Source organism: Geotrypetes seraphini, chromosome 15 (genome assembly GCF_902459505.1).
Source record: "Geotrypetes seraphini chromosome 15, aGeoSer1.1, whole genome shotgun sequence".
NCBI classification, from domain to species: Eukaryota; Metazoa; Chordata; class Amphibia; order Gymnophiona; family Dermophiidae; genus Geotrypetes; species Geotrypetes seraphini.
The window spans coordinates 15,333,015-15,346,011 of record NC_047098.1 but is presented as its reverse complement, the minus strand read 5'-3'; the positions used below and the strand labels follow the sequence as shown (position 1 = coordinate 15,346,011).

General features: G+C 43.0%; 1 protein-coding gene across 3 annotated transcripts in view; it reads right to left on the bottom strand.

Annotated features, from left to right (window-relative positions):
* The window catches only part of LOC117348877, a 121,105-nt gene that overhangs the window by 18,485 nt on the left and 89,623 nt on the right, over window positions 1-12,997 (bottom strand). For 2 of the 3 annotated variants that reach the window (XM_033921472.1, XM_033921471.1), the window contains 4 exons: window positions 8,900-9,037; window positions 7,654-7,837; window positions 4,745-4,986; window positions 1,790-1,964 (listed from right to left, as the gene is read on the bottom strand). In XM_033921472.1, the coding sequence (XP_033777363.1) occupies window positions 1,790-1,964; window positions 4,745-4,986; window positions 7,654-7,837; window positions 8,900-9,023 (725 nt within the window). In that variant the 5' untranslated portion in view covers window positions 9,024-9,037. Of the gene's footprint in view, window positions 1-1,789; window positions 1,965-4,744; window positions 4,987-7,653; window positions 7,838-8,899; window positions 9,038-10,381; window positions 10,933-12,997 lie in introns of those variants that run through there. The other variant, XM_033921470.1, reaches the window with a different exon arrangement.

Sequence of the window (12,997 nt, the reverse complement as noted above, 5' to 3'; positions counted from 1 at the left end):
CGAAACCCCCACCTGTACCCCACTAAGATATGGGCAGGAGAGATCCCAGGCCCTCCTGCCCTCGACGCACCCCTCCCAAACCCTGCGACCCCCCCCCCCACCTGGCAACCCCCCCGAAACCCCCTCTTACCTCAACTTCGTTGGCCAGATGGACGGGTCCCAAGCCCGTCCGTCCGGAAGGCCCACCATCTGCAGAATGGCGGGCCTTAGGGCCTGATTGGCCCAGGCGCCTAAGGCCCCGCTTACAGGTGGGGCCTTAGGCACCTGAGCCAACCAGAATTAGCCCAGTTGCCTTAGGATGGCAGGCCAGCCGGCCGGCCGGGCTTGGGACCCATCCATCCAGCCAACGAAGTTGAGGTAAGGGGGGGTGTCGGGGGTTGGGGGGTCGCAATGTGGGGGGGGGGGTTGCAGGGTTCAGGAGGGTGCATCGAGGGCAGGAGGGCCTGGGATCTCTCCTGCCCATATCTTAGTGGGGGTATGGGTGGGGGTTTTCGCAGGGCAGGAGGGGTTGGGCTCCTTCCTGGCCCGATCTTGTCAAAGGGTGGGGTGGATCGCGGAAGGAGAGATTGGGCATCTTTCCTGCCGCGATGGCAAGCAGCCCCCCCCCCCCCCGAACCACGGCACTTCGGGGTGAGGATCGCGATCCTCACCCTAAAGTGCTGCAGTTCAGAGGGGGGTGCTGATCGCCATCGCGGCAGGGAGATGAGCCATCTCTCCTGCCGCAATGGTTGTGGTGGGGGGTGGGCAGGTTGCCGGGGCCGCTGAGATCATCGCAGTAGCCGCGATCAGCTCAGTGGCCCCTTTTTTGGCACTTATACCTGTTTTGACTTGGTCTAAGTCAAAATGTATAAGTGCCAACTAGGCAGCCTGTTTTAGGGTTTGGTTATACCTGCTGTACGCCTAGGTCTAAGTCGGCCCACCTCCCACCCTTTCCCCTCCTCTAAAAATGCCTCTTTTCGCTCTATGCATATAGAGGCAGGGGAAAGGCCTAAACTGGTTTTAGATACGTCTAAAACCAGTTTTGATTATGGGTAGTTGGACGATCAGGCTTTTTGATCGTCCAAGTACCCATTTAGGCCACTTTTTAGATTTTTTTTTTGTTTTGATTATGAGCTCCAAAGTGTATACATATACAGACAAAGGTAAACCCAGAGGCCAATGGAATGTAGCCATGTCGGCATGACAGGATTTAACAGACAAGCCCAAAAAACAGCACAAGCATTCTTTCTAAAAAAAAAAAAAAAAATTCCACAAATCAACTTATCCAAAAAATGTTTTAAAACAGTTGTGATTAAAATAAAAAGATTTTTAACTTATAAGCTCAAAATAATGCAACTAAAGCAACATCACTATCAACATGCCCATAAAAGTTATATGAAAAATGGAATTAGAAGCTTAATCCAATGACTTCACACTCAATTTAATGTCCAAAGCGTCGCTCCCTTCAACATCATCATTAACCCTCTCTTTTACTAAAGCCCTCATGGGCTGGCATGGTAAATGCTCCGACGCCCATAGGAATTGAATGGGCACCGGAGTATTTGCCGAGCGGCATTTTCTCCACACGGCTTAGTAAAAGGAAACCTAAATTAATTGTGAAGCCACTGGATTAAGCCCCACATGTCTTTATATATATATATATATATATATATATAACTTTTATGTACAGGTTGACAGTGATGGTTGCTTTTAGTTGCGTTATTTTGATTTTATGAGATAAAACATTTTTCCATCAATGTTTTTTGCTCTTTAGACTGTTTCAGAGACAACATGAAGATTACAACCATACGTTACTCCTTGAACTTTCAGCTCTTGAGTTCTATTGGCTATGGCGGAAGACTCGGTTCCAAGTAAGGTCCAGTTCTTAGGCTCCTTGACCCACTGTACAAAGCTGGAGGGAGAGACATTGAGGTAGCGAGACAGCTCAATTACGATGGTATCTCCTTCCAAAAATTCACCAATTTCTAAAGCAAAATGGAAATGGAGCAATGATAAGTATTAACAGTCAGGAAAAGAGTTGTTTGAACTTGATCTAGTCACATAGGGTCTGATTCTATAAAAGGCAACCAGCGGCACCTACATTGTCAATCAACCGCTAGGCACCGCTTATAGAATCCAACTTAGGCATCGTAAAGGTAGGTGTCGGTATATTAGGCCTGGTTTTTACCAGGTCTAATTTTCTGGTGACTATCTCAAATGCCGAGCGACGCCTAAGCCAACCACGCCTACTCTCTGCCTCTAACCATGCCTACTTCTCAGGTAGGCATCGTTAGGTTTGGAAGGCGCCTCCACATAGGCGTCGCTAGGCACCATGTGGAATTCTGCCCTAACTTTTAATTTTCTTTTAAATTCTTTATTCATTTTAAAACTTTCATCAAGTTACAAATATTATATAATAAACACATTTAGCATTTAGCACTTGAACATCTTATCATTATATCTTATAAATAAAAATTTACCCCTCATCCCACCCTCCCTCAAAACCCTCTATTCATTATAAGATCATATAATTTGAATCCCAGCCCCCACCCATACTGAATGATGTGTAATTAATAGAAAAATGGCATTTAATCATGACAGAAAGATGTTAATGGCTCCCATATTTTAATAAAATTTTTATAATTTCCATTCTGTACCGCTATTGATCTTTCCATTCTATATATGTGACATACTGAGTTCCACCAGAAATTAAAATTAAGCCTACTGTGATCCTTCCAGTTATTAGTAATATGTTGGATGGCAACTCCAGTCAAAATCATTAAAAGTTTGTTGTTACACGATGATATCTGACTTTTTTCTCATAGACATTCCAAATATCACAGTATCATAAGATAACGCTACATGGTTTTCCAATAAACAATTTATTTGATCCCAGATTGAGTTCCAAAAGGCTAAGATATGGGGACAGTAGAATAAAAGATGATCCAAAGTCCCAATCTCTAATTTACAATGCCAGCACCTATTGGACAAGGAACTATTTAATTTTTGTAATCTAACTGGGGTCCAGAAAGCTCTATGTAACAAAAAAAACCATGTTTGTCTCATAGACGCTGACATTGTACATCTCATTCTCCAAGACCAAATTTGTGGCCATTGAGATGCTGAAATCTGATGCTTAATCTCAATGCTCCAAATATCCCTCAGACCATTTTCTTAAATGATTAATTATCTTTAGTGGCACAGTCAATTATCATGCCATTTAAGATAATTGATTTAATTTAGGTTAGGTGTGGATTTTAGTTAGGTGCTGCTAGGCATAGGGTTACCAGATGTCTGGCTTTCCCCGGAAATGTCCTCTTTTTCGAGGACATGTCCGGGGGGGGGGGGGGGGAGGTTGGAACGTCTTTTCAAAACCCAGCACTTTGGGTTTTGAAAAGCTTCTGACGTCAGGACAGCATCCGCGAATGCGCGGATGCAAAGCGGTGATGTCGCACGCATACACGTGATGTCACTGCGTCACATCTGGGAAGGTGTGGGTGCCATCCCGATGTGCAAACTGGTTAAGGGGGGAGGGGCTGGGGCAGGGCTGGGGGTGTGATGGGGCATGACATGAGCGGAACTGGGTGGGTATGGGGGCTTGGCCATGGGTTCGGATTTTCCTTCGGGAAAACCTGGTAACCCCTAGCTAAGCAGCCTTAGTTACAGTGGTTAGCAGTGCCTAACTAGGACACCATTTATGGAATCAAGTCCAAAGAGATAGGGTTGTTTGGGGGGAGGGGGGGGTTTCGCTGTCCTAACTTAAAATACTCAGCTATATTGATTATGGCTGAATATTGTTGATATCCATATTATTAGAGAATGACACGATGACAAAATTCATCACCGTTCCCATCCCCGCGGATAACCGCGGGAAATAATCCCATGTCATTCTGTAGTGTCTATTTCAACCTCGGTCCTTCTACACCAGCATTCTTCAAAGCAAAGCTTGCAGGTCAGTGGTTGTGGCCATTCATACTCTGATTCTTATGTGAGCCAAGGATAATGAAGCCATTGTGACATCACTGATGTGATTGGCTCTTAGGCACTAGTGGAATGAGGCATTATGACATCACAATATCTGCTCTGGATACCAGAGACTGTCATTCTATAGTGTCTGTTTCAACCTCGGTCCTTCTACACCAGCATTCTTCAAAGCAAAGCTTGCGTGTCAGTGGTTGTGGCCATTCATACTCTGATTCTTATGGGAGCCAAGGATAATAAAGCCATTGTGACATCACTGATGTGATTGGCTCTTAGGCACTGGTGGAATGAGGCATTATGACATCGCAATATCTGCTCTGGATACCAGAGACTGTCATTCTGTAGTGTCTGTTTCAACCTCGGTCCTTCTACACCAGCATTCTTCAAAGCAAAGCTTGCGGGTCAGTGGTTGTGGCCATTCATACTCTGATTCTACCCTCTCTCCTTAAAGAATGACATGAAGATAGTTTCCCGCAGTTATCTGCGGGGACGGGAACGGTGATGAATTTTGTCACAGTGTCATTCTCTAATCCATATAGCTGGGTGGAATGCCTTGTTCTGTCCTGGCACTATCTGTGTAGTGCCAAGGTGGCCAATGACAATCTCCTGCAGCACTGTCCCTATAGGCAATAATTCTATAAAGAAGGACCCTCTATTTAGACCCTTAAAACATAACTAAACTTCTATTTCAATATAAAGATTTCACACACTTACCCTTCCTTTAGTGTAAATACAGGTGATCAGGGTTTCTAATGTTAATGGCTGTAGTCTGTTGATTTCTTACCTATGGGCATTCTTTCCAGTACAAAGAAATATCTTAATTGTGAGGGATTTAACAGGTCGAACCCTGTAAAATCGTAGGGTTCTATTTTTACCAACTGACTGGGTGACTCATAAGGTTCCATCTCTACCCAGAACTTATTTGGGTAAAAATCATTTTCATTGATATGGTAAAGCCTCAGAGCTTGATTGTCTTCTGTGAGTCCCATCCCAGGAAGCAGGTCAGGAGACAGCCTTTCACGATAACTGTAAAGGGAAACAAGAATCTCAACACATAAGGAAAACTAAAGAGGTGAAAAAGTCTAGGGCCGGGGTGGGCAACTGCGGTCCTCGAGGGCCGGAATCCAATCGGGTGTTCAGGATTTTCCCCAATGATATCTATTTGCATGCACTGCGTTCCATGCATATTCATTGGGGAAAACAAACAAAAAAAACCAAAACCCTTCCCCCCCTTGAATATTTCTTTGTTTTTAAAAATTGTAGTTCTTCCCTTTCTTTCCTTTTGTTTCTTGTAAGTCAGTATCAATATTAGTATTGTTTATATCAGGGCTGCCCAAGTCCGGTCCTCGGGCAGGCCAGGTTTTCAGGATATCCACAATGAACATGCATGAGAGAGATTTGCATACCAAGAAGGCAGTGCAGGCAAATATCTCTCATGCATATTCATTGTGGATATCCTGAAAACCTGGCCTGCCTGTAGATCTCGAGGACCGGACTTGGGCAGCCCTGGTTTATATGTTTTCTTTGTAAATTACTATTTTAATATTTTTTAATGTAAATCGCTTAGAAATTATACAAGCGTTTAATCAAATTTTTAATAAAACTTGGAACTCCGGTCCTCGAGGGCCAGAATCCAGTCGGGTTTTCAGGACTTCCCCAATGAACATGCATGAGATCTGTTTGCAGGCACTGCTTTCAATGCATATTCATTTGGGGGAAATCCTGAAAACCCGACTGGATTCCGGCCCATGAGGACCGGAGTTGCCCACCCCTGGTCTTACTTCGATACCCAGATATTCAGTAGCAGCCACTGAATATCTGGATAGTCATACCTGTGGTGGCCAGCATTTCAAAATATAGACACTGCGGCACCGATTTAATAAACAGCGCCTAAAACATGGATACCAAGGAACGTGGCGTATAGCGCAGGGCTGCCCAAGTCCGGTCCTCGAGATCTACTGGCAGGCCAGGTTTTCTGGATATCCACAATGGACATGCATGAGAGAGATTTCCATACCAAGAAGGCAATGCAGGCAAATTTCTCTCATGTATATTCATTGTGGATATCCATAAAACCTGGCTTGCCAGTAGAGCTCGAGGACCGGACTTGGGCAGCCCTAGTATAGCGCATGGCAATCTCAAGTTAGGCAACATTTATAGGAAGTGGACTTGGGTGCTAGCAGCTGCCTAAATTTTAGGTGCACCCTATTTATGCCTGTTTTCATGGCCTAAATACTGGCAGCTAAGTCCTGTTGTATGTAACTACATTACACGCCTGTCTGTTTCCTCCTACTATCAGGGGTAGGGAACTCCGGTCCTCGAGAGCCGTATTCCAGTCGAGTTTTCAGGATTTCCCCAATGAACATGCATGAGATCTATGTGCATGCACTGCTTTCAATGCATATTCATGGGGGAAATCCTGAAAACCCGACTGGATTACGGCTCTCGAGGACCGGAGTTCCCTACCCCTGTCCTACTTCATACTCATGATGGAACTTAGCTGCACTCCTGCAGCCTCTCTTGTTGAAAACCGTCTTGAACTGAAAGGTATGACGGGATATAAATAAAGCTATGAGTATGATTATGATTATTACTAATTTAGGCGCCTACTTGCAAAATTTGCCCGTAATCTGTCCTTAACTACACCTTGGGCTAGGCACCTACCCCAAAGTGGAAGGCTCCTCCTCAGTTAGGCGCCAGCCACTCAATTCATTTTAATTTCACCCAATTCTAAATTGCTAATGGTTTGTTATTGGTGTCGATTAAGCTTTTTACCAGTAAATAATTAACACCCCCCCCTTTTATGTATAACAATTTTTATTGAAAGAATCAAATAATCAGTACAATAGGATAATACAAAAATACATTCAATACAATAAGAATTACAATAATATTTCATACAAATTTAAATCTTTCTTTCAAATTTAATTTCCATATGAATTAATTCAATCTTATCTACACCCCCTTAATTCCATCCCCTACCCACTATCTTCCCCTAAATGAAATCCCTCACCCTGGATGAAAGTTGACAAAAATAAAGAATTAAAATAAATAACTGGAATATAATTATTAAACCTAATTTTCATAATAAATCATTGATAACCAAACACCCCCCCCTTTTATAAAACCACACGTGTAGTTTTTAGCGCTGGCTGGCACGCTGAATGCTCTGCGCCGCTCTGATGCTCATAGAGTTCCTAAGAGCATCGGAGCGACACAGAGCATTCAACGCGCCAGCCGGCGCTAAAAGCCACATGCGCGGTTTTATAAAAGGCCGGGGGGGGGGAAGTTAGGTGCCGAGATCGACTAGACACGCCAATCTAGGCACCTCAATCTTGGTGTATTTTATTGAATCAGGGCCTGATTGCCACAGTTCAAATTCAAGCCTTTATTGTGCCCTATATAAAATTTATACATGTTAAATTATGAATTTATTCATGTTGAGTGCATTTGCATGAAAACAATTAACCTATATTAAAACAAATGTCTGAAAGAAACAGAAAAATCTGTAAATCAGGGGGAAAAAAGGCCCAACAAATGGCAACCAAGCTCAGAGTGTTTGCCCAGTGCACATGCCTAGACCCAGTAAGAACCATTCATAGAAGTGCCATGGAACACACTCCAAATGCAGTGTATTTGGTCGGCAGTACCAGAAAATAGTGCCCAGAGTCAACTCTGCTCTCTGCATCTTACCTGTGGAAACCAGGCCCTTCAGAAGAATACAGCTTGTACCATGTTATCTGATCAGGTGTGTAGGTCCCTTCGACAGATACTCTCAAAGTGGCATTCTCTCCTGGCATCTTCTTAAGAAGACAGACCTGCTTTCCAGTGCCATCACAGATAGACTCATTAAAAACCGTGACTTTCACAGCAGGCTCTGGAAATGTAAAAAAAAGCCCAAAGGGGGAAAATACTTAATGGACCTGTTGACTAACATGTACTTGACTTAGTCAAAACAAAGTAGAAGGGGAAACTTAATTTAAAAATTGGGAGCTCAAAAGGAAACTGTCCAAACGTATTAAAGTAAAGAAACTCCCTAACATATGCACAAGTTTCACATATGCTTATAAACTTTTCATAAACTCACTCTTAAGGATAACATATCCTCAGAGACCTGGAGACTATACCCGGGGATACTCCTCATTTACAGCCTCTCCATCCAATCATCGCATATTTTGTACTAGATAACTTATTATTTCTTGAAAATGCGAATCTTGACTATTGTACACGTTCCAAAAGTTTGTAAAACACTTACCGTATTTTTCGTTCCATAAGACGCACCTGACCATAAGACGCACTCACCTCTAGAGGAGGAAAAACCAAGAAAAAAAAAATCTGAACCAAATGGTGTGCCCTGTACCCTGTCACCCCTCTGGTGGTTTAGTGGTAGGCCGGGACAAGGTACAGGGCACATCTAGTAGTGGGCACGTCTAATGGTAGGCAGTCCCAAGCCAGCCTGCCCCCAGCCAGCCCCAAACCAGCCAGCCAGCCCCAGGCCCGCCAGCCCCAAACCAGCCAGCCATTCAGCCCCAGACTAGCCAGCTCCAAGCCAACCAGCCAGCCCCAAACCATCCAGCCAGCCAGCTCCAAACCAGCCAACCAGCTCCAGGCCAGCCAGCCAGCCCCAGGCATGTCCCCCCCTGTACCTTTTTAAATTCTACCCAGCAGCTTCAGCCGGCTTCTCTCCCTCCCTGCCTGCCATGGCAGCCTTCACTCTTCTGGGCTCATTTTCCAGCCGGCAGCAAAACAAATCAGCAGCGCGGACGTCAAGAACAAGCTTTACGCTCTCCCGCTCGGCCCCGCGCTGCTTTTTGAATGGCTGCCATAAGTTCTTTCGAGTCCCGCTTTTATTGATAAAGCTCTCATTCCATATACCCCATCAAGAACACTGCGATCGAATTCACATATGTATAACACAAAGCGTACCATAACTACTTACCTTGGCAGTAATTAATCCCATCACCGACATGCCCAGGCAAACACTGACAATAGAAGGAGTTTGTTATTTTATCCAATTGACAAACAGCTTTTGGATGGCAGGTAATTCCCTCTGAAAGGCACATCAGGTAATATGAATCTAAAAGAGAAAATCTGTTTATAATATACTAACTAAACATGGATTATCCATTAGTAGATAGTTTGGAATTTCATTCACCTACCTTCAGATAACCTTCCCCCAAATTACCCACCTTAACACCTTCCAATTAAACAAATACCATAAATAGATTATAACCTACCCTCTCTAACTGAATTCCATATGTATTTTTCATACAGTTCTTCACTGTCAGTTTAATTTCCATCCTATAAATTCACATAGAATTTTTCTTTTTTCAACCATCTTTATTTTCTCTTCTTTATTAATTTCCAGGTACTTTAGTTAGATTGTGAGCCTTCGGGACAGTAAGGGAATTTTTTAAGTACCTTCTTACTTCTCATTTATAATCTTAATGTATATAAGAAATAAATTACATTACATTCATGGAGGGTTTATGGTGAAAATCTACAAACTGTACATCTACCAATGTCTTCAGAAGCCCAAAGTAAAACCTTGGCACTTCCTGATTGCCGACTTAGTTTATGTTCTCTTCATAAACAGAGGCAAGAAAGAGTGTAAAAAAAAAGCCAGCAAGCTATCTCACAGTGTTCAGAAACAGGGCACCGTGCTCCATGGATTAATTTTACTGCAGCTCTGGCAAGGGAATAACATTCACAAGAAAAAAAAAAAAAGACATACAATGCAAGTATCTTTTTATTCCTCTCCATAGCCCATGGGAAATGACGGGAGTTGGATTGCTTCTGTTCTGTTTGCTCTAATCTCACTCCTTCCCTTCTTGGTCCTGCAGGGAAGGGAGAGGAGGGAAGGGAGGGGCCCCCAATGGAGAAAGAAGCAGAGGGCTACCCTCTGCAAGGCATTAGCTGATAAAAATAGAGCACCCCCAGCTGTATACTGGACCTAGGACAAAACTGAACACCAAGACCAAAAACTGCTAATTTGTCCCTACTACAACCATGCTGTACCATGTGATTTAATCTTATTATTAGCACTATACATTTTTTTTCTCTCTTTTTGATCACATTGGGAGTAATATTATAAGGGACTTATGTGTGTAGAACAACATTTTCCATGCTCAGACTTAAAATTTCCATAGGACATACACATGTCCAAAGAAGGGATACAGGTCTACAATCAATAGATGAGCAATGTTTTTCCTATCTCAAGATTGACGCTTCTCTTTAAAGCATAACTAAATCTGGGTGCCTTTTTTTTTTTTAACATTGTTGTGCTAGACGGTCGTACTGTGATCTCCAAAATAGTCATTTAACAAATAATTTTATACTCTAACCTTGACCTCTGATCAATGGTTTTTAATATGAAAATCAAATGCGTCATAAGCCCTCCAGTTGAGGCTCATCACCTTACCGTCTCGGAAGGTCTTGTTTGGGCGAATGGCTCTCAGTAAAGTCAGCCAAAAAAGAATACTGTCCTTTAACATTTCTCAGGAAGCTCTCCTTTGAATTTTACATTCTTGCTTTTCTGAAGGTGCCTAGTCCTCCATATAAAATCAGTCAAGCATGCTAAAGCCATCCCAGGAGCTGTCCCATAGAGTTCCCTGGACGGCACTGGGAACTGCTTTAGCTGCCTGGAACTCTGGAGCTTGTTTCCATTCAAACTGTTCCATGGTTCTGGTTCTGGTTCTTGGATCTTGGGATGGATTTCTCCCGCTAGTTCTCTCAGTTCAGGGGCCTGTAGAAGGTTAGAAGATAGCTGGGGAAGTCACCTCCCCACTCCGGGCGCTGTCCGCCCTTTTGGTGCTGAAAGCCTTGCACTTGGAGGATCGGCTGCTTTTTACATACGCACACCTCATACAGAAAATAATAGCGTGGATGAACAGAGGTGTTTTTAAAAAAATATATATCTAATTATTGAGTTATAAAATGTCAGGTCGCACTTTGAGTAAAACCGTCCTTCTCTCTTTTTATTTCCGGGGGAAGTTTCCACTTGACCTTTTTTAAGCTTGCTTTATAATTAGGAGTAAGTGAAAGTGAAAATGAAAGGAGGTCATGCCAATAGAAGACATGAAACTCAGTGTATTCCATCATAAAACAGAACATCCATGAAACATTTAAAGGGGTGTCTTTAAAAATAAAAAATATGTTTATTCATAGTAAATGATTAATATAAACGAAAACAAATTTGAGATGCTGCTGTTTTCATAGACTTCAGGAGACACTACCTTGCATCTTTAGAAGACAGACCCGTGGTTCCAAAATATCTAATGTCTCCCTGGGACCACCCCAAGCCCCAATACAGATGTACTCATTGTAAATGCTTGCTACCATCCGTAGTAAAATGTTTTTTTTGGCCAGGAACTGTCAGAGAGCCTATCAGGAATATATATCCATGTCAAGTAGCCCACATTCCAAACACACCATATAGTAGACCCCCCCCCCCTCAAAAAAAAATAATAGTGCTCAGAGCCAACAGCATATACCTTCTTAAGCAGGGGTTCTGAATTACTCAAGTTGGACTTTACTGTTTCATAGATCTGAATTACTTAAATATGCAATCCTGGGTGGGAAATATAATAATAATAATAGTTTATTTTTATATACTGCCAAACCCTCAGCTCATGGCGGTTTACACACTAATAATTACATTAAGCAATTAGAAATACAAAGCCATGTAACAGTTATTATAAATGAAAATGACACAGTTCAGAATAAAATACTAGATAGAATATACAGCCCTATAAAAACGGTGTCGGGATAATCGCGCGCCAGATGCCAGCACGCCGACAATCCGGCACCGACAATTCTTGAACCATAAAAACTTATAAAAGATAGTAATTACACAATCCAAATTGATTATACTAAAATAAATAAAAATAGTCCGTGGAATTGTTTAAACGAATGATCATAAAATAGTAAAAACTGACTACAATAACAAATTTAAAAAGAAAATCAATAATGTGTTTGGTATTGTTTAAAGGTGCCAGGTCAAAACCGCGGAAAACAAAGGTGCGCGCCGACAACTGAGCGCAGCGCGGAGGCACACACCGAAGAAAATAACTGTTTTTAGGGTCTCCGACGGGGGTGTGTGTGGGGAGCCCCCCCCACTTTACTTTATACAGATCGCGCCAAGTTGGGGGGGCATTGTGGGGGATTTGGGGGGTTGTAACCCCCACATTTTACTGAAAACTTCACTTTTTCCCTAAAAACAGGGAAAAAGTTAAGTTTACAGTATAATGAGGGGGGTTACAACCCCCCAAACCACCCACAACGCCGCCACAATCTTTATTAAGTAAAGTGGGGGGGCTCCCCAACAAACCCCCCATTGGAGCCCCTAAAAACTGTCATTTTCTTCGGCGCGCGCTTCCGTCTTGCGCTCAGTTGTTGGCGCGCGCCTTGTCTTCCGCGGTTTTGTCTATGAACCTTGTTTAAATAAATACGTTTTAAGATCTTTCCAAAATTGATAATAAGTAAGGGATGGGGAAATGAGATCATTCAAACATGAATAGGACTCAGATCAGGAGGTGATAAGTCTATGTGCTTTCTTAAACAAAGAAACAAAACAAAACAAAAAAAAAATAGGCAGAGCATCTACAAGCTGGTGTAATTAAACTTCTCAAAAATCTTAACTGCACGTCCTTAAAAATCGGAGGTCTATGCCACTTGTAGGGCTCCTTTTATGAAGCCACGTTAGCAGTTTAACGCATGTAATAGCCACGCGCTAAACTGCCGGCCGCACTAGCCGCTACCGCCTCCTCTTGAGCAGGCGGTAGTTTTGCAGCTAGCACGGGGGTTAGCGCGTTATAAAAAGTCACATGCGATAAAGCCGCCAATGCGGCTTCGTAAAAGGAGCCCTTAGTCTCAGCCTAGGTTATGGTTCTGACAGACCTCTATGACAATTTAGCTCTGACGGATCCGAACGCTTTTCCCTCCCTACGCTGAGACTAAGGGCTCCTTTTACTAAGGTGTGCTAGCGTTTTTAGCGCATACAGGATTTTAGCACACGTTACGCTTCTAGAACTAACGC